Raw genomic sequence first — 22,404 nt, 5'->3', positions numbered from 1 at the left:
TGTAAAGAAGGGTAAAAACTGGCTAAAATGATGGGAAAGAAAGATGGTTTTAGCAAATGACTTCTTCATAGCATGCAGGGACTGTGTCAGTTGTGGAGCAGGCTATTAAATCTGAGGTGTTAGTAAACAGGATAGATTTTGAGCACTTCAAAAAAATCCTAATAAACAGGAGGGTAAAAAACAAGTCAAGCCAAACCCCTGCAAATGCTTTGGCAGGCAAGGAGGAAGTCAATGCAATTACCCTGCTTGCCAAAGTCAGAGAAGGAACAAGTAAAGATAAAATGTTTAAATGTTTGTGATGGAGGTAATCAGGAGCAGAGCTGGGGTGAGTGGCTTGGAAAAAGAGAAGTTTAACTGTGCTAAGCTCAGTGTAGAAAGTGGTATCAGGCAGTTTGTGAGGCAGGATGGGATGGACTGAGGTTGGCAGTGGCCTGACACGTTTTGGGCCTCTTGATAAGGGATTGACTGAATGCCTATAAAGTATGGAGGGAAGTATGGGAGGAGGGAAAAAGAGAAGGGTAGACCTTCGTTTTGCCATTCAGATTTCCCATTCCCATAGTCTGAGAAAGCGAGAAGGATATTATGAAAGAGAAGGCAAAGGACTGGGGAAAGAAATGCCACTAGCACCCCCTGGTATTGTAGGAGCTGGAGATGAGTTGAAAAACCCTGGGGAATGGGGGAGGGGATGATCTGACAGTATAAAATCCAGGAAACGGAGCAAGAGGCTCGTCCTGCTGTTTGGCGAAGGGTTTTTGGGTGGCAGGCAGGGGAGCTGCGGGGTAGCGACTTGCGGGGGCGACCCCCGCCCGTGCCGGCTGCGGGCGCCAGAGGCCCCGCGAGCACCCAGCGGCCATGGCGGCGGCTGCGGGCGGGGAGGGCGCCGGGGGCCGGGGGCTGCCTCCCTCCTCTGCTGCGGGCATCCCGCTGGGCTCGGCCGGCTCCGCGCTGTGGGGAGAGCAGGGAACCAGCCACGCGTGAGGAAAAACCGGTCACGAAAGGGCCTTCGGTGACTGCGAGGTGAAGGGCGATGAAGCGGCAGCAGTGGGGTTAAACTGGGTCAGGGAATATTTTGGGAAGGTTTGGCGGACAGGTGGGAGCAGTTAACTGTTTTTTATTAATGCTTGCAAACCGACAGGAGCAGCTGTTTACTTACTTGCCCTAAGTGGGATGGCTCCCAGCCAGGCTCGGCAGTAATTGGGACCAACATCCTATGTCAAACAAGACCGTCCTCCGGCGGGAGAGGGAGCGAGCAGCTCCAGCCCTGCGCGCCGCCCCCGTCCTCCCGTCCTCCCCCCCCCCCCTTTACAAAGAAAAAGAGGGGGGCAAAATAATAAATAGTCGCGGAGGCAGGAAATCTAAGGTATGCGGCTCCTAGAGGCCAGGCAAACTCCGGTGCGAGAGGAAGTGTGAGCCGAGCCGAGCGGGGCCCGGTCAGGTGGGGGCGCGGGGGCGGCGCGGAGCGAGTGGGGGCCCGGGCGGGGGCGGGCGCGCTCGGGCCCCGGGGCTGCCGGGGAGCTCCGGCCGAGCCAGCCCCGCCGCCTCCTCGGGAATGGTGAGTGCGGGGGGCGGGCAGCGGCGGCAGCTGGAGCGAAACTTCTCCTCCGCCCCGCCACCGCCCCGAGGGGGGCCGGGGACGGAGCGAAACGCGCCTCTTGCTCGGCGGAGAAACGTGCCGGGGCTGCTGGGCTGGGGGGGTGATGCCCCTGGGGGAGCCGGTGGTTGTGGCGAGAGCAGACGCGGGGCCAGATGCGGTGTTGAAATAAGTTTGCATTCTCTCTGCCACTACAAGCACAAATAGCTGCCGGCTTCCTCAGATTGCAAGGCGTTTCTCGGAGCGGCGTGCCTGTGCCCCTTCCCATTTGGCTTGCCCGAGGGTGTTGGAACAGCTGGTTTTTACGTGGGGAATCCCTTCCCCGGGGCTGGGCTGGGCGGGCTCCGGGCGCCCACAGGCTTCACCCACAGCGCCGGGCAGCTTGAGATCTGCTCTGATGACATTTGCTGTCGTGGTTGGGAAATAACTGATTTCGTTAGGTCGGTTCGCCTTCGCTTAGAGGCTGTAACAGATCTGCTTTACTGCGCAGAGGAGAATCCTGAGAGCAATGGGAAACGGAGAAGCCGAGAGAAGTTTGGATGGGGGGACGAAAGGGTGAGGGATTTTTGTTTTCTTCTTTCTGCATTGTTTGGGATTTCTCGGTCTCCTTCTTCCACCTCCTCAGTGGAATGAATTATTTAGCACCCTCATGTTCGATTCAGCCCTAAAGCTTGGAAGGGGAGGCTTTCATGTCTAGAAATAAAAAAAGAAGACGGTAGGTATGTAAAAATCATGTCTGGCACAGAGCAGCCCAGCTGTGATCTCTGATGTGCTCTCTCTGCTGTTCAGCCTACGACAGCCAGGCTCACCCCGGAGATTCCCCTTCTTAACGGTGACCTAACAGAAAAGCCTGTTGTTCAGTATCTATTTTGCATGAGCTACTGTGCTGTAGCAGTTGATGCTTCATTCAGCTAAAGAGACAAGAGGATAAGAGGATTCGAATTTGATTAGCAGTTTGTTAAAACCAGTCAGTGCTGTCTGGTCACATGTTTATAATTTTAGAACGTATGTCTTAATTGCAGTAAATTCTGGGTTTGTGCATAAAGCAAGTGCCACATGCTGTTTGCAGCATTGGCTGTGGCAGCTTCATGTTTCTATTTTTTTAATTTACTGCAGCATGTGTTTGTTTGTGCAATGGCAGATTTTTTGTGTGTGCTATGGATGTTTTGCATGAAGCAGATCAAGGAATTAAAGCATATGCTGTGGAGGTTTTTATTACCCAGGAAGCTGCAGGATGTGTCTTTTTTTATTGGAGCATATTCAGGTTGACATCTTGAATACCGAGATACTGTTCTAGTTGTTTTTATTAATAGGACTTTTGTATGTTTTTAGCGTCTTTATTGAGGTCTGAAATACTGTAAATGTTGAGGCCTTCCTCACTCCTTGTTCCCCTCAATAATTACTCTAGTTGTTCTCAAACAATTCCTGTGTCACAATATCCCTGAAATCAAACACCAGCAGAGTGTACCCTGCCTAGCTAACTGAGTCACTGCCGTGCCTTGTGCTAGATTAAGCTGTGTAGTATTGCTGCTAGGTGAATATTGAAGATCCCCTGTGTATACTGTGATTTACGTTACTGTAAATAGGGTAACTGAATTATAGCTTCTCTGCAATGTCTTGTTCCTCTGGTGTATCAAAGATCAGCCAACTTCAGTTGGGGTGCTAGGCAGGCTGCTGTCTACCTGTTTACTTGAATTAGACATTTCCACTGACTGTTACAGTCGGATGAAGTGCTGCTTTTGTTTCTTTGCTTTTAAACCCTGTACTGCTGAGGAAGCCTTGAAGTCTCTGAAAGGAAGACAACATTAGATGTTTACACGTTCCTTCCAGCCCCTCAAAAAAGAAAAAAGTAAAATACTTTAATAACTGAGTTAATGAAATTCTTTTTATTTGCATTAATTCCTTTATCAGTGGAGAAAAGATATTCTGAGGTTAGCTATGGGGTGTATAACACTTAAGAGATTTTTTTGCCTTTTATAGCAGTCAGGACTCGTTCAGGGCCTCCACTTGCTGGACAGAGAAGGGAAGTGTTCTATGGACACTGCTGTAGTGAGGGGAGAAGAGGTAATGAAGTTATCTGTCAGCTCCTAATAACTTATAATCTTAATTGGTGAGGATGAAATGTGCAAACTCATGCAGAGCTTTAGTTGTTTGAGAGGAATATGTCTTCTCCAAGGCATGGCTCCTTTTTGCGACTGCATAGATCTTTTTCTCATTCATAACTCCTAATACAGAGTATTGTTTCTTATTACCTATTTCAAATAAACTGCTTTCTGCCCTCAACTTCAGCTGACAAATAGTTTGAAATCCAGGATATGTACTTCTGTCATTCCAAACACGGTATGAAACCCCAGACAGAACTGTGACCTTCAAATATGAACTAAGTCATGTATTTGCAAACACATACGTTTATAGAACTGGCATTAAGAAAAAGAGTAGGGAACCCTTGCCAGATCTCACAGGATTCTGATTTGAGGTAAAAGGCTTTTCCACTAGCTCTTGCTGTTGTTTTACCTCTTTCAGAACAGTAGAGGAGTTATTTCAGCTCTCCTTTGCTTTTATTCTTCTCAACATTGATGAAAAATGCAAGTATTTCTCTGTGCTTCCAGATTGTGTGCACATAATAAAATTCTGGCTGGTGATGAAACATGCCATTCTTGTTGCTCTCCAAAAGGCTTTTAGAATTTGATGGCTAATAGCAAACAGTTGAGTATAATTTTTTTAATACTGTTGCTCGTATGTATGGCATTTTATATTTTCTCCAGATTGGTAATACTTGTGTATACTCATGCTATTAAAATATTGTCAGTTCCTCATTACATACTGATATGCGACTCTCTTAATTTTTGTAAATAACGTCAGAGCTTATTCAGTGAAATTTACTAGCTTTTTCTGTAATATCAATTTGTTTCTTTATCAGCTGCAAAAACCCTACTTAGATATACATTGAAGGCTGTGGCTCCTAAGCTACTAAACCTGAGTCTGAAGTCATAATGACTCTAATGAAAATTTGATGAAACATTGCCAGTTCCCAACCAGGGGCAGTCATTACAACTACATATTGATCATACCACCTTCTCATGACAACATGGCTTTTTGCTGATCAAGTTGCAGTAGGTACAGTCCACAAATCTCTCTGGTTTTGTGTTGCATCACCTTGAACCTGCTTACTTTTTCATACTTAGGTCAGTTGAGAAGCTGTGCCAACAGGTTGCTGAGGAAGAATGTTCTCTTTTGAAAGGTTCATTATTTTTGGGTATTACCAGGCGCTGGCAAAGATCATAACTGATAATTCTGTGCTCTGAAGCCATTTTTTATTTTCTTAAAATTAGGCTGAGTTAACCCTCCCTGTGCCAAATAGAATCTAATACAACTTTAAGTGCATGTACTCTACTAGAAATTTACTTTGTAATGTCTGGGGAGATGGGGTCAGTTAGTCTACTTACAGAAGCGTACGGGTCTAGGTGAAATATCTCACTACTCTGAAATTTGCCCTTCTCTCTGGAGCTCACAGCTTCTCCCAGGCTTGTGTTAGCCCCAGTTCTCTGGTTCTGCAGCACCTCCTTTAGAGTTGAGTACTGGTAGAGACCAGAACTGCCTGCAGATTTGCCAGTTGGCATTTGTCTCCCCTAACATTCATTGTCTTTTATGACTTATTTGTCATACTTTGCATTCAAGGGAGACAGTCTTCTCTAGTGCGTAGCTCATTTCATCATAAGGTAGATTCCATAATAGCTCAGGGTGAGCCACATCCCCTAAATGCCTTTTTCTCTCTGTAAGAGGTTTCTAGCTGATAAAATTAAATGTGTGTGTCTATACTATAGACATGTGGAGTTCGATTTAAATTAATCCCACGTGTTGTTGAAAAATGAGAGTTTGCTAATGCCTGCAGGGGGCTAATGCAAGAGCCTGCCCACTTCCAGGCAGATTCATGGGCTGTATGAAGCTTCTCTCATTAGCTTTGAGTACCATTTGCATCTGATGCCAGGCAGTCTGGTTGTAGCAGATACACAGAAAAGATCTAAGCAGAAGAATCCTCTTAAAACAACTAAAGGCTGGCTGTTAGGCAAAACCAGAACCCCTGTCACTCTCTAGATGTGGCCTGATAACCATTTATTTTGGTGGTAAAGAGATCTTCCTGCATCTGGCCCCTGAGAATGCCTAAAGAAATGCAAAATCCTGGTTAGGTTTTCCTGTCAGGGATTTCATATTCTTTCATTGGGTTTCTGCATCATGTTATTTGCTTATTAAATGGTCTAGAAGCTTTCTGTATTCTTGGAGTATCTGTGCTTTCTAACATCGCAAAGAAAGAATTCCAGACTCTTTCAGGCAGGGACAGGACGTAAACCAAAATGCACCCCCAAAAAAGATACTGAAGTAACAAGGTTGTAATCAGAAATTCCACCATGGGTGGGCAAACACCTTTCTCAGTGTTTTCTTCTGAGCAGGTATAAATGCTTGACTAAATCTTTTGATGACTTCTCTTCTGCATCCCTGTGGCAAACCTCCTTCTTAAACCCTAGATTGGCTACAAGACACAGTGAACGAAACCTGCTGGTAATTTAATTCCTTTGCTAGCCAATCTTGTTTTCTCTCTTTCCTAAAATACAGCTGGTAAAAGGGAACAACTTCTGGAGGAAAGACAATAAATGTATATAATTATCTTGTCCAGAACTGTGTTTATCAAAGCAGGCCTTCCAGCTTGAAGAGCTGTCCAGCTGTCCTAAGGGAACTTTTTTTTTATGTTGGCAAAAGAAGAAAAAAATCATTAGTGTTCCACACCTGTCTTTTCAGTTCACCTTTGCTTTACCATCCTGGATCTTAAGGATTGTTTCTTAGAGTACTCTGAGGAAGGATACTCAACCAGCATGGTTGGTGTTAACCAGGAAGAGTAGCATAGTAGTTGTCTTAATCCAGGGAATGTTGTGTTTACTCCTCCTGTGTTTCCTGGATTTTCAAGTGGGTGATGTCTGCCTGAGGCACGTTGAGCTCTGGGGGAGCACAGCTGTGTTGCTGCTGGAACAGGAATGCACCTTCAAAACAGGCTTTAAGAGAAAAGCCTGTCACTCTTTTTCGCTTTCTTCTTTCTATTGCAGCCATGGAGTAAAATGGATTCTTTCTTTTGTTTTAATAGTCTAGTTAGCTGTTTCCCTTTAAAAAGAAGTGATGTGACTTTCTGTTGACATGGTTGTGAAATCAGATGGTACATGGGAACCATCTGAGTAAAAAAAAAATCCTCAAGCCTCCTTAGTGAACAAAACCCTCTAGATTCTGCCTGGAAAATGGCCAAACCCAATGTTTTGCAAAGGTTATCTGTAGAATTCAGTTTCTGTTTCACTCATTCCACCTGAACTTGTAACTCATAATCTTAACAAGGCATTTCTGGTTTTACATAATTGCTTATGCAGCAAGGAAATTACTCCCTTTCCCTGCCTCGTGTGTGTATGTCTCTGACTCAGGCTCACACGCAGTAGTCTCTCCAAGTGGGTATGGCTTGGGTGTTTTTTTCATAGAGTTAAAAGCAATTTAATGTCAAGTCAACTGTAAAATGATTGTTGTTGATATGGAAAAATCTGAAATTTAAGACTGGAAATATGTTATACATTGAAGAGAGAAATAAGAGGTGAAAATTGTCCATTATGTTTTGTTATCAGCATATGATAATTGGAGCATGTGGAGCATTTTCATTTGTCAATATTTTTTATGCTGCTCTCTTGCTAAAATAACGCTGCAAAGTTCCACAGTTCTTCCAGAAAGCATGTGTGCTGCTCCACTTCTAGGTGTGTGTGCATTTAAAAAAGAAGAAAGTGGCATAGACAGTATTTACCTTGTAGACCAGGAATTGTAATTCTGCTTGGTTCTGACTTATTAAAAAGAAGTTGCTGCAGTTTTGCTTGTTTCCTTTTCCAGGCTGATAACATGTCATTTATTATCATTCTGTTTTTTGATATTGTGTTACTGTAAAACATGAACAAGACTAATAGCAGACAAGAGGAGTTCTGCTTAAATACCTAAAAGAATTAGTAAGGTTTTTCTGAAATTGGCTGTTACAGAAAGCAAGGGCTGCTTTTTTTTTTCTCCTTGATGACACAAGTCCCTGCAGCTAATAATTTTAATATTCTGAATGCAGCTGGTTTCATTTCTTAATACTTTTGTACCCACTTGCATTCCTGTTCACAGAGGTGGAATTGTTCCATTACATCCTTGAATAGCAGTGTGGATGAAATGAGGAATTGAGGAAGAAAACCAATAGAATTATCTGGAGAAAAGAAGAGAAGCCAGAATCAGGTGACAGAGTAAAACAATAAAAAAGATGGGAGCATGTTAAGATAGGATGAGAGAAGGTGATTTGGTAATTTGCTAAATGGAGGAGGGAGCAGTGGTTTTAATGGTTATCCTCAGAATTAGCAGGAAGTCATGAGTCAAGCTTGCTGAGTTCAACACTAAGTGGAGCGGTGCTTGCAGGGAGGAGGAGCTGGGACATTCAGGGGTCTGTGCTGTACTCTTTTTTGTTGAAAAGAATGTGGTTTCGAATCCTGTGTGTTGAAACCATTCAGCTTGAACCATATTCCTTTCCTTTTCAGGTTCCCACTGCAAGGTCTTTTGTTGACCTAGATAATTGTGAAGAGAGAACATGAGTAAAGCTAGTACTATTGCAGTAGGTTGTGCTTGGCCCTGTATTAAAACACAGACTAAAAAAAATAAGTGTTTAGGAAAATATGAGCTTTCCAGGGATTATGTAATTGTGCTGATTTCAACTTCTGATTTTAAAATACTAGGTAGGTTCTTGGAGTATTAATCCGTGGCTTCCCTGCATCACTGTAGTAGTTGCTTTGTTAGCTTTGTAATATTTTGTAATAATCTTTAAACAATATTTAAATTAGATTTGTTTTTAGCAAAGGCTCTGCTTAATAGGACATTACTGAGATTGACAAACATTGCTGGAAGTGTTTGGTTTTGCTTTGGTCACTTGAAGGCAGCAGTGGAATTTTGTTTATTGTGTGTGGTGCAACTTGCACTTCTGGGGACCTTGGAAAAAAGAAAAAAAAGAGGGAATTGCGTCATAAGTGATTGGAGATCTTTAGCTGTAGCAGTAGTTGTTTTCTGTGTTTACTTGTTACACATGAATTGGACCATCTGAAGTCTGACTGCCATTTCTTTGTTTCCTTAAGAGAAGTCACAGAGCATTGAGAGAGTGTAACTTTGATCTCTGCTGAGAAAATGGCTTACTTGGAATCTCTGCAGTGTCAGCAGCAGCCATCCCCAGAGAAGTTTGGATTTTGTTGAGAACTGTCAGCCTTTCCTCCTCAGAGAGGCATTCCTAAACCCTAGGGAATCCCCTCACGTAAAGTTCTGGAGTAAGCAGCATGGAGGAACAATAATAAGCACTTCCTTCCTTTCTATTTTCAGTGACTGAACTAAAAGTAACCACTATTGCTGTAGCTCATGCTTACAGAGCCCTGTGCAGCATGGGCCTCTTCTCCTCACTCTCCTCCCTGAGTCTGGGATTCTTCTGCAAGGGAAGGTTGTGCAGCAGGTTTCAAGCTGAAAAAAATTACTGACTTAATTGTTCACTTTCATATTTAATTTAAAATTCAGTATTAAATTATCCATAGAATTTTCTGATACTCCTATATTTATTTTTTTCTGTAAGTGCCTGTCAGGTTTGATTCCCTTGCCCCAGCTCTTAAAGAGTGTTTGCTTAGCCAGGAAGGCATGGAGAGCAGCTTGATGATTTGGATCTTGAGAGGCATTTTGGAGTTGTTGGAAGTGTCTTACTCCTTCCTCTGGTTTCATGTAAACAGCTTCTCTGGCTGTTGCAGAAGGGAGGAGAACTTTTCAGCTGCAGTCGCGGTGGCCAGCAAACAGCAGTGAAGTGTTGGATGCGAAATCCTTTCGGTAGCCAGAGCTGGAGACATTTTGTCAAGTGGCCCGCGTGGTGATGATCAGTAACAAAACCTTTCAAAGAACTGCAAATGTTTGTCACAAGGATCTGCACTCCTGTGTGTGTATTTTCAAGGAAGGTACTTTGCTAACAAATTGAATTTTTAATTATATGAAAACTTTAGTTTTAGCTAAACCAAATAACATTTTCCAGACTCCTCCCCAGTGATTTCATTACAAGCTTTGCATTTGCATCTTTCTTAAGTATTGTTTAAAAAGCTGAACATTAGGCTTTTTAAAAAAAATTCCATTATATGATCTGAATTCAGAAGTGTTCTTTTTGAAGGTTATTGATACGTAGAAATGGAAAAATTCATGCCTCATGGGCCTAAGCCTCTCTTTGGGAGAGGTTTGAATGAGACTGTTTGCAATTTGAGTTGGCGACTAAAGAAGCAATCTTAAAAAGATTTAACCACTCATGAAATACATTTTGATAAACTCACTTTAATGTACATGTTTTTGCATATTGCTTAATAAAATTGCAGTGGGTGGAATGAAGATTATTCTGACTCCTGATGGCAGGTAACTGCTTTTGGCTTGAGGCTGCTCGTGAAACAGGCAGGTATATAACATAGGACAGTAATCTTGATATTGCTGTTTTTCATTGGTAAAACTGCAAGTCAACACATGAAAAGTTGGTAATGTTCCTTTTAAAATCAGACCCTCTTTTGTAATTGCAACGGTAAAGTAAACTTAGACACTTCTGGTGCCCGTTTTAATTTAAGCTCTTTCAATGTGCTCTGTCGTAGAAAGAGAAAAGAGCAGCATTCCCCCAAATACACAACTTTTGTTTCCATCAGATGGACTTTGTTACTTTCATGGCTTTCTGGCTGCAATTAGCATATTCTGACATTGCAAATGGTTTTACTACAGTGTTGAAATTTCCGGGGTAGCATTAAAATGTATACACAGGATTTGTGAGAAATTATTTGCGACTGAGTCCAGATATGGTGTCTGAAAGCTGAGTGAGCTGCCTAATTCAAATGAAGGATGAGATAATGCTGAAAAAGACCAGGAACCTCCCCTGGCTGCCCACTCTTCCTACAGTATGCATATAAGTTAACCATAAATTGTTTTGTATAGTTAAATTGGCTACAGAGGTTGTTCAGTGTGCTGCCATTATGAGGCATTCACTTGTTTTAGGATTTGGCAGAAACCCAGTTTACATTCGTGCAGAGAAGCAAAAAATACCAGCTCCAGAATGTGTGTATGTGTGTTTCCACTGTAGCCTGAAAGGAAAGTCATTGTGTAGTTTGGGGGAAGAAAAAGCTGCTCTATTTAAATAAAGTATATGCAGTTTTACAGAACTGGTGCCTACAAGATCTGTACAGGCTTGAGAGCTACTGAGCTGCACTAGCAGATAAGATCTTTGTCATCAAGCCACAGAAGGTGCTTGTACAAAAGGTACTTGTGAACTTGGGTAGTTGGGGATAGGAGGAAGTGATGGTTGTGCCTCAGGAGTCAGTCATAGTACAGTTTTAGGTACTTTCTGGGAAAGGGAAGCTATAAAAAATTGAAAGAAAACTTCAGGGATTAAAGAGGAAAAAATGGCTTTCTCTGTGATCACTAGGGAGTAAGAATAGAGAGCATGAGGAAAGGCAAGAGTAAGAAATTTGGCAGACCAGCCTGTGCATTATATCTGGTTGAAGTAATTGTTTTCTATTGAAAAAAACTGATACTTGTGTGTTGTTTTTCCCAAGCTCCTGTACATGCCATGGTGTAGAACTGCAGGTTCTCTGAAGACGTGTAGGGGGAGGGTCTGTTGTAGACAGGCCAGTTACATATCTGCTTCTTGTGTGGCAAAATGTCATTTATGATTGCAGTAATCATCATCTTTGCTTCCACCTTGCATTAAGCTCTGAAGAATTTTGCTCACACTGAAAGTAAAGCTAAAAATATCAAAGCAAGACCTTTAAACAAGGATAAAAGAGTAAATATTTGTATATCCTGCTCTCTGAACCAGTTTCTGTCAGATACTCCTGCTAATGAGACTTTTCTTTCCTGCATTGTCACAAAATGGTATACATGACCAGAGGATTTTCATCTTATAAAGGGAAAGTTTCAGAAGTGAATAAAACATAAAGGGAGGGTTTGCACTGATGTAACAGCAGTTTTTTTGAAATGTCATAGTGTAAGTTCCATACTAACATGCAAGCACAGTAGTAATTGCATTGCGTTTTTTTCAAATATGCTTGACTAATGCCCGGCTCCCCAAAGATTCCCTTGTCCCAGAAATTTAATTAGAAGGCTCAGGATGTATGCGCAACTATTTGAATCTGCTACTGAAAAATGGATACTGCTGCGGAATCTGATTCTTTCTATCAGGCTTGTTAGTGCCATGGTGAACACTGATGATATCAAGGCACAAACCGAATTCCTGAAACGTTTAGTAATAGATTATTTGAAGATAGAAACTTGCTGTGGCTGTACAAGCATAAGCAGCTTTCAGGCCAGGAAAACTTTTTTAAGTTACTTCTAGTTTTTTATGGTAGTTGTGCTTTGGCTTAGGAAGCCAAGTGTCTGTTCACAGACATTGAAGAAAAATGAATGATATGATTTAGGCTTTGCTTGCTTTTCTCTGGGAATAGTTCAGAAGCGTATTTAGAAGGTGTGCTGTGCTCCTGCAAGCCTCCCTTTTCTGCTGCTGGCAGGAATCAGCTGCCTTTGAATCTCCTTGTGTGAAGAACCACAGCATTTGTCTGTCCGTTATTCACCTTACCTTCAGTGAAATTCAGTGTGCTGCAGAATCTGACCCATATTTTAAGATTCCTGTCCTTTTCAGTTGTATTCCTCTTTAGAACTTTCCCCTTTTCCTTTCTCTGCAGGGAATCTGGCGCATCCCCGTGGATGAGATCGACCGCCCGGGCAGTTTTGCATCTCATATGAACCGCTCTATTGTCTTACTGCTAAATGTGCTGGCACAACTAAAGGATTACAACACCTTGCTGAAAGTGTCGTCTATGCTGCAGAGGACCCCTGATCAGGGAAAGTATGATATATTTCTTTTAATCTCTTCCTTTGTAAAGCTTCGAATATGTTTGTTTACTCTGTAGCTATTTTATTTAAAGACATTCTCAGTTTAGGTAAAAGGTCTTCAGATTTGCTATTGTTGAAATAGTGGTTAATTTTTCTCAAGATTACGTTTCCATAATACAGTCTAGAATTTCTCTGCATTTCTTTTGAAACTCAGAGCAGCCATATGGCTGCCTTAGCAGAGTTGCAGAGGTTTTCTGTCATGTGGAGGGACTGACTGGTGGAACAGAGCATCGTGACTTCTGCACCTCTCTGCTGGCCTCTTGCTCCAGAGCTGTGTCCAGTGGGGAGGTCACAGCCCCGGCATCCTGCCTTCCTGTAAGCCTTGATGGGCTGAACAATGCTTATGTGCCTATTGGCAGCTGATGCTATTTTAAAAAATTGTGCTATTCAGGGGTGATCTAATTTTAATTGCATCAACTTATTTAAGAAAAAAGAACCTATTTAATGTGAGTTAAATACAGATTCATATCAATGGGAGGACCAAAATAAACAGCTAAGGAAAATGCTGAAGCAATTGAGGTAGAATTCTAGTGGCTTGCTGAGTGGGAAATGTCAAAATTAGTCTCTGGCAAACACCTAAGAAATGGAACTGAATGATTGATGGCAGTAAGTTGAAGTCATTGAAGGTTTCTTCATGTGTGTTTGAGTGTCAGTGCATATGAATCTGCATTGAGCATAGCATGTCTGGGAATATGTCACTACATGTTTAGCAAAGTTGAAGCCAAAAATACTTTGACTTTTAGCATATCAGAAGTTCTGGACCATAGAAGGTTTAAATTCTGTCCTAGCCAAGCCCACAGTTGTACTAAAAATATTATGTTATTTATAAGTCTAGACTGATTTTAACAAACAAGTAATTTGACATGTTGAATCAGCCAGTGCCAGCCATGGTGAACTGCAGTTGTTACAGGAACTTAAACATACAGATATTCTGGGTGTGTCTGGTATATGCCTGTAACAACCCTATTTTCAAAAACAGGGCATTTTAACCTGAACTTTAGTTATTATGGAACTAATGAGGAGTGAGGTTTTTTTATCTTTTGTCTGAAAAGCAAACCATATAGTTACCAATTTAATGTAATACAATGGAGAGAAAATATGTATATTAAAAATGTTGGCTTTTTTACTTAAATAGTACCCTTCAAAGTGAGTTTTAGCCCTCATTAAAACTAGCCAATTCTGAAAAAGAAACTTACTTTTCCATCAAACTCAATTAGGTGGAATTGATGGCTGGGAACATTTTCCTTTGAAGTGGACTAAAGCATTGTGTCACAATATACAAGCTAAAGCATTGTGTTACAAGCTACAATGGTCTAGTAAATTAAATGGAGCTATAGAGTTAGTAAGTTATATACATACATTATTTTTTTAGAATACTAAATAAAAAAAAATGTATTAACGCATCACGTGTTTTAGCTTTAAAAACCTAGATTCAAAGGCAAATGATACGACCAGTGAGAGAGGATTTCCTGGTATCCTTAATCTCAAATGCACTGTTTTTCCAGAACATGAAAATCACCTGACAGTTCAAGATAGCTTTGGGTGAATAATACTATTTTTCAAGAAAAGGTTTGAATAAAAAGCTGGTATTTGAAGGGCACAGAAGGCTTGAGATAAGAGAACTAATTCTAGTGGCTGTTCTGCTCTGGGTTTGGGTTTTTGGTGGTTTGGGTTTTTGGTGGTTTGGGTTTTGTTCACTTCTCCCCTTCCCTCTCTGTGTAGATGGTGTTCTCTTTTGCTTTGTGCGTGCCATGCGTGAGTGTTGTGGGGAGGGGAGAAGTAGAAGGAAACATAGCTAAAGTGTTATATTTCAATAGGCAACTGTGTTTTGTTTGCTTTCTTCTGATTTGTTTTAAAGTCGTGTTATTTGGGGTTGTTTTGTTTTGTTTTGTGAATGTCCTGGTTTTTGCTTTTAAAGTCCTTTAAAGCTTTAGGCATGCAGCTTAATTTCTTTTATCTCACTGTGGCACAGGAAGTACTTGCGTGATGCAGATCGCCAGGTTCTGGCCCAACAGGCCTTTGTGCTTACAGTGAAAGTGTTGGAGGACACTCTCAACGACCTAACCCAGGTAAGACAGCAGTGTGTTTAATGGTCATTGATTTAGGAATTAGATTTTTCTAGGTTTATTTCATTTATTCTTTAGATCTTCTGAGGTTGAAGACCTACATTATTATCACTTATTTCCTATACATTTTGTGCGACTACACAGACAGCTTTTTCCACTGTAGTTTTTGGGTTTGAAATCCAGTAATAAATGCAGTTGTTGAGAATGGGTTGCAGTAAGTTTGGTTTGACTGTCCCTTGAATTTCAAATGATGGGGGTTACATGAAGTATAAGAAGAGCTATGTTTTCAGGTGAGGTCTGTGGGGAATTTCCTTTTGAGAGTTAACTAAGAGTCCTCTTGCAGAACAAAACCAGGCAAGTAGATATTTCATCCCTAGCCATTTTTATCTGCTAAACCATGACAGCTGTTGATCTGCAGCTGCCAGTACATCAGAAAAAAATTTTGTGCAATTAAAACCTTGGATTTTATGTAGTTGAATCCCATAGCATGCACTGAAGTTAAGGGGGAGCAGAATTTTTCAGCTTTGGTTCAGTATTTGCTATTGATTTCTCTGTGGTGTTTTCACTTATTAAAATACTTTAATTGTAAGACTTGTGGCATGAATTAATTAATACTGAGGAACAACGAGGATGAACATAGAAAAAATGCCCTTTTTTCAGCACATGCACTAATGTGAAGGTGCAATGTCAGTATTCCTGGTAGTCATAGCTGTGCTCAAATGCCTTCTGATTTCAGTAGTAACAAAGAAGAATGACTTCTTTTGTTAAGGTTTCAGAAGATCAGAGTTCCAAGTCTTCTAACCTTGCTTCAGGAAGGATGACAACAGACGTCTCTAATAAAACTAGTGCTGAAGAGGGGAAAGATGTCCTTCCCAAGAAGCCAGTTTTATCAGATGGAGTAGTACATAGTACTGAAAATGGAGTAAAGGATGTGACCCAAGGACAAATTCCCAATGCTATGGATATATTGGAACAAGACGACAAGAATGACAAGGAAATTAAGGAGCTCCCCAGGCCTGGTTCAGTTGAGCCTATGGATCTTGATGGATATTCCAATGATCCCGAAAAAATTGATTCTTCATGTAAACGCAGTGAGCCAGACCGTCTTCAGCCTGGCAGGAACTCAAAGGAGAGAGCTCCAGAGAACCGAACTGCTGAGCTTTCCTTGGAAGAGCTGAGTATCAGCTCAAAACATCAGCAGGCAGCTAAAGGAATAGTTCAAGCATTACCTACAGAAGAACCTGTCCAGAGATCAAGCAGGAAGAGGAAATTACTTGAGGACGTGGAGTCTGGGAAAACTCTCCTGCTTGATGCTTATCGCGTATGGCAGCAAGGTCAGAAAGTTATGGCCTATGACCTGGGTAAAATTGAGAAGATCATGTCTGAAACATACATGCTGATTAAACAGGTGAAGTATTATATCATTAATTTATCATCATTTCTTTGTGTGACCTCAGACATGATTCTAGAATAACAATAATTGCCAAACCAAGCAGTATAAAATTAGCTCTATATCTGTTCAGAAGTTGGGAGTTATTTATCTCCCCAACTTGACAAGACTGCTTCCAAAAGTGGGGGGAACTAGGACTTTCCATGTTTTGATCTAGTTTTCTGAAATCAGTTAAGAGTTACAATACCAATTATGTGGGGTTTGAATTAAGAGAGTGGTGTGTATTTGAACATACGCTCCTGAATAACTTAAGATTACTGTTTTGCCTTTATTCCCCTTTACTCTGTGCTCTGCCTCTCCATTTCATCTGAGTTTAATTAGATATAGAGATGAGCTAAGTAACTGTGACTTTATTAATTGTGATTCTGTCTTCAGGTGGACGAAGAAGCAGCACTTGAACAGGCAGTCAAGTTTTGCCAGGTACATATGGGAACATCAGCACAGAAACAGGTAAGCTCTGAAATTCCTGGCTGCTTGTAAGAAACTTGTGTTACTTAGTTTGTACCATCAAGTCTGTTGCTGAGTGTTTGCAGCAATTAGAAATACCTGTTTTCCTTGTATTGTTCTCATCTAAGATTAGTTGGGCCACGTTAGTGTAGGAAGCACGTTCATTTTGTTAGGGTCATTGCTACTGTTTATGTCAGGCTTGAAGGACAGTTTGTGTGTCCAAAAGCTTTTGGGGAAACCCCAAACAATCTTCAAACTGAAATATTTATGGCACACTACAATTTTCTTAATGTCCACATCATTCCTCAACATTTCACAGATGGTAATTACTTCTCTCTCCTCCCTAAGGGCTAATAATCTCATCAACTCTCCCTTCCTGACATTGCATGCTGCTCCAGAGATACCAAATACCTTTTCTTTCAACTTGCATGGTTGAGAATCTGATTTTATCTCAGTTTTATTGCTCAGTTTGTTTTTAGCTTGTAGTTTCTGGATTTATCCAGCAAACCATTACAGAACTTTAAAAGGATTGTTATTTATTAGTCCTTAACATGAAATCAAAGTGAAGAAGTGAGCTGGATGAATGACATCTTTAGTGGTCATTCCTTTTGCCAGCAAACCATCAGTTGAAAGCCCCAAAGGATTTTCTAGTTTTATACTTTGTGTATTTTTTTTTTCCGCCAGCACATAATGAAGCAGTTATTCAGCAGATTTTGACAATACATTTTGAAGAAAAATCTATGTTGTTAGTTAATAGTCTGCTTGGGGCTTTGTGCATTTTTTATGCTATGAAAACAGTCTGTGTTACTGATTGCTAGCTCTTCAAAAAGTAATTAAAACAGTATTTGTCTAAAAATGCTTGAAAATAATCTGCTGGAGTGCAGCTTAGAAACCTTCTGTTGTCTTTGAGTGTTTCACAAGTGGTTGTCTGTATCATGCTTATGTATGTAAAACAGGAAGCATCTCTAAGGTTTTCTGCACAAGAAAGGTAGGTAACTACAAGAGAATGTTGAATCCTGTTTGGTACTGATTTAAAGTAGAGCTTTTTCAGAGATGTCTTGGAACAAACTTGTTTGATAAGCTGCAGAAATTTATCCTGATTTTCTGTAGTTTGTCTCTTCTGTCCCTCAAGTATCTCTTATATTATTTCATCTTCCCATCATCTCCTGTAACTTCATCTTTCTGTCATGTGTCTTGCCCAGTAGCAGTGTACCAGAAGTACATGCTGTGACTGAGTAGTAGGATTGTAAGGAGAGGGAGAATTGCTTTCTTCTTCGTCACTTGATTCTTTCCCTTTTGTCTGTGCTCTAAATTTTCATAAAAATGAAAGGACAACTAAAGCTATTCACAATTTCTTTTCATCCTTCAAATTTGGATGAAGCTTTTCTTCTGTAAATTAGGTCCATCTCTGCTTTCCAAAAACACAAGCTGTTGAGGAGGTACATCTGATGTTAGCAAGGTAAATACTGTCTTAATGTGAAATGGATTTGAATACCTATTTCACCTATTTTTCAAAATAAATACGTTTCTTAAACCTTCAGATAATTCTTCCACTTTCTGAAGCAAATTTCATACCTATCACCAGAACACTGTCTCTGTTCTTCAGATCTTTTCAACCTAACCCCAAACAATGCACATTGCCTGGGCCTTCCTTTAGTGTGTTAACATACATGACAGATGCTTCTCAGAACTACAGCACAACCGTGTTAGAGATGCTGGTGAATAGAGAAAGGAGCATACAAGGTGAATCTTCTGTGTTATATAAAGTTAAGATGTCTTCCTTTAAGGTTTTTCTGCCTAGTGGAGCTGAAGAAAATTGAGGCCGTAGGTCAGCTCCCGTAACACAGTTTAGTGCTGTCTACTCTGCAACATCAGGAAAAATAGGGATTTCAGTGTCTTTTGTGGAAGTTTCAAGATAATTTTTGTTTCTTTATTATGTGCCTTCTAAGGGAGTTTGGACCTTGTGTTTTCATGCACTGTTCTCTTCAATCTATAGGTACTTGTTCTCTAAATCTCATTTTCTTGAATATTGTTTTATTGGTGATTGTTGCCTTCTTCAGGAGGGTAGAGGAGGTTCAAACCCTCAGGGCAGACTGTTACACTGCACTTGTTATAGACAAGATTACCTCAGTGCTAAATTTCTCCCTGAAATGGTGTTGGTTTTAGTTGTGAGGGGGCATGCCAGCCTGTGTTTTTCCATGTGCTGTGTAGAAAGTTTGAGTCTTGAATATCCATAAAGGTTTCCAGTTGTTAATACTGAGATAAACATTATCTAACAGTGCGTCTAGTTACAATGTGCATTTGTGCAGTGCATCTTCTAGCAGAATAACAGGAGAAAATGTAAGAGTGAAGGGAGTTTTTCTTTATTAGATTTCCATGGAAGTAACTTTCTCCAATATGTGTCTCATAGGAAGTTAGTAACATTTTTCCACTGAACTATAGAAATGAACAGAAATGTCAAGAGAAGTATTCTAGTAGAAGAGTTTCTTTGCTCATGGATTTTTATTTTTTAATAAAGAAATCTTGGCTCAGAACGTGAAGACTTTTTTAGTTTACCTTGGGGAAAAAATAGGAGTCATCACACTGTGATTTATGGCTTCAAAATAAAAAGAATTTGCTAATAAATGTCTTTTAAAAGTAATGTTACTGTTTGCTTTTGGGATGTAGTCACCTTTTTTAAAAACCACTCAGCAAACTTGCATGTATTGGCCCAGTTCCTTGCTGGACTTTCTTGGCCATTCTATGTTTGCTGCGCCAGCTCTTCCAGCAAAGTCAACAGTTGCTCAGGCACGTGGCAAAGCATTAGAATGGTGAAAAATCTGCACACAAACTAAACTTGCAAGTGGGTACAAGAGGTGAGCTTGCGTTTAACTGCTCTGTAAGTGATGAGATTTCCTGTTAAATCACTTGAAATAAAAAAATACCTCTTAACATGATGCACTTTGAAGCTTGTAAGCATTCTCTTCTAGGAAGCAGGTTGTCACATACTGCAGTCTTATTTTCCTCTTATTTCTAGCAGGATGTTTTGAGCTGTGTGAAGCTGAGAGCTGCTGCTAGTGTAATGCTATGAATTAGTGTTTAGACACAGGAATAGCCACTCGTGTAGACATCTCTCTGTTTTCAACAGGCTGAATCCTGTTTTATTTAAAATTGGCAAGTATTTGCCTTCTGTAAACAAATTACATCACCTGTAGAGCTGCTGCAGCCAGATAAGTGCTTTGTTGTTGGATAGTTTGAGTAGGTTTACAAGGCCTGTGGTTCTTCACTCACCTCAAGAAATTGACAGTTAAAAAAGTTAACACAAAACCCACCTTGATATATGATCTTTCTCTGCTGACTTTTGTATTTTATGGTTCCAGGCAGTGTATCGTTTCTTTATTAAGGTTTTCACTTGACACTAAAATTAGGACTTGCTTGAATTATGGCATTTCAACTTTCTTCCAGATCAGTCAGAGTTTTTAACCTAAATATTTAACAACTCCATTGAAATCTTTTTATATGCCTCTTCAGGCATAAGCAGGAAACAATAAGCAATCAGTAAACGGAATCTGACAAAGTAGGTCATTATACTTTTGTGATGAGATCTAATCTTCTTAATAACTTGGCAATACTGTGACCCTTTCACTTGGTTTCAGAAATCCTCTAGTCCCTGTGACTGATGCAATAGTACCACGTACTGAAGCAATGAGACTCCAGCATCTTCTACAAAATCAACTAAATAACATGGGCAAGTGGCTTAGAAAGGTCAGCTCCTGGCTTTGAAGAAGGCAGAAAAATGTGATGGTATAAAAACTTAACACAATAATTTCCATCAACACAGAAATTAATAGATACTCTGCCTTGAGATCTTGCCTAGGGTGGCAACATACCCTGCTCATGCCAGGGACAGAAGATTGTGTTTGCTACTTGCATCTGAAGTTGCTGAGTTGATTATACTATTAAATTAATGTATGCTGAGGATTTAAGATAATATCTTCTCAAATATTCACATTTTCTAGTATTGCCTATTGACCCTTTAGCCAGTTGTGCTGCTTTAAAAAATAAGAGTCTAAAGTTCCAGAGGCTAATTACATTTAGTTCAGATTATGGCAGCTTGCAAAGAAGTGTGTATGACCACTGGTAGTGATCCATCAGGACTGAGGTTGTGACTCCAAAGTCATTTAAATGCTTACGTTAGTATTTAAAGTCATGAAGTGATTAGTCCTGCAGCTGGAAGAGGTGGGAGAGCCGGAGGCCACTTCATCTGATGTGCTTTTTGCAACTGAGGGAGGAAATCAAATAGATTTGGTTGAACTTCGAGTTGTGATGGCAGTGGAGTTCTTATTTTTCCTCTTTTAGTCCTTTCCTGTTTAAGTTCTTAATTGTGAGCAAGATTTGCATGTATCCAACAGGCTGAAATTGCTGTCCCGTGGTGGTCACGGTGTCATTATTAGTTAAGGTACTAAAGTTGCACTAGAGATTAATTCACTTTGTGGTCAAGCCACATTTTGAAGGATGCTTGTTCTTTTCTTTGATGTTCTCAGTCTGAGAGTGTTACCAAAAAGATTTGCAGAGATCCTGAAAGCAGTCGGCTATTGCTCTGAGTTATTAGATGTATTTTTAGTCTTGCCAACTATGATTTTCATATTAAATTAATGGCCCCAGGAAATGGAATACCAAGGAGACCTCGTTGAGGGAGAATGAATGATTAAGAGGCAGAGTAGTTTGACCTTGACATGGCATTACAGTTCAATGTGTCGTCTTAAAGACTAAGGAGGGGGACATGCTGGCAGAAAGCAGTTGTGAGGCTTCCAGATAATTAGGGAATTTCTAACAAGCCTTTCTGCTGTCTGCCTAAAATTAGTCATATTAGAGATCTTCATTTTATATATAATGATGGTGTCTGTGATACTGTTAAGGATGTGTCAGCATGGGCAAGTTACTGCAGCACAAGGTAGGATGAAGCCTAAGAACACATCTGTCTTTTTTCTTGACTTTCGAGTTGAAAAGATATTTTTATTACTGTTGACTTAATATTGAATGCCTTAATACTAAAATTACAGCTTTCACCGCTGTTGAAACTGTCATGACAGGTAGCCAGAAGAGGACAGGTAAAACTTTGTGGTTGTGTGTTAGGGTATGCTGTGTATTGCCACTTCTGAGAACTGAATGTGTATGAGACAGCTTAAAACATGGCAGACAAACAACGATGCACACAGGGCTGGATTTAACATCTGTAAAAATACAAGAGTGGTCAAAGGCAAAATTCCAAAATGCTGCTAAGTCTCTAGACCTGTGCTGTGACCCTTGAGAATATGGGACTGTATGTAGACAGCCCTAGTAATGGGTAGTGTCGTAGAGGCTGAAATTTCTGTTGGCTCCTCAAAGTGTAGTAGATCATCTAAATGTCATGAGAAGGGACTATTTCAACATTGCTGAGCTATTTAAGACTCACTGCTGCCTTAGCCAAAAAATCCTTGCTCTGGGACCAACTCCATCCCTGAAGAGTGAGGAAGGGAAAAGAAAATTTCAACCACCCTTTCCTGCTCCAGCTGCCAAATCTTGAGCTCTCCCTGCACCATTAAGCCTGATCAAATCGTCCCTTTCACCCTTGGCTTCACTCACCTCTTCCAAATAACCACCATCCGTGACCACCTTCTCGTGCTGGTTGATGGCAAACTCTTGAGTGTTCTCCTCATTTTCCTTTCTAAACCTGCAGTCAAAACTCTTCAGCAGCTTTCAGTGTTAGATCTACTTAAACCTGATGCTTCATGAAGAAGCTGCCACCAGAATCAAAACAAGTAAATTTTATTAGAAACACAAAGGCACAATCAGGTTATGCAAATCAGCTCTGCGTTTCAGGCTCCTGGCAGGCTGCCAGCATGATCCCT

The 22,404-nt window shown here is 40.7% G+C and overlaps 1 protein-coding gene across 4 annotated transcripts in view; it reads left to right on the top strand.

The window, feature by feature from the left end:
* Positions 1-22,404, top strand: part of CABIN1 (calcineurin binding protein 1) — a 108,259-nt gene that overhangs the window by 64,531 nt on the left and 21,324 nt on the right. For all 4 annotated transcript variants that reach the window (XM_051633912.1, XM_051633910.1, XM_051633911.1 and 1 more), the window contains exons 30-33: positions 12,361-12,524; positions 14,544-14,640; positions 15,407-16,045; positions 16,463-16,537. In XM_051633912.1, coding sequence (XP_051489872.1) covers positions 12,361-12,524; positions 14,544-14,640; positions 15,407-16,045; positions 16,463-16,537 — 975 coding nt within the window. The remainder of the gene's footprint in view (positions 1-12,360; positions 12,525-14,543; positions 14,641-15,406; positions 16,046-16,462; positions 16,538-22,404) is intronic.

The sequence above is a fragment of the Apus apus genome, chromosome 16 (genome assembly GCF_020740795.1).
Source record: "Apus apus isolate bApuApu2 chromosome 16, bApuApu2.pri.cur, whole genome shotgun sequence".
Lineage (NCBI taxonomy): Eukaryota > Metazoa > Chordata > Aves > Apodiformes > Apodidae > Apus > Apus apus.
This window is presented reverse-complemented; position numbering and strand designations above follow the sequence as displayed.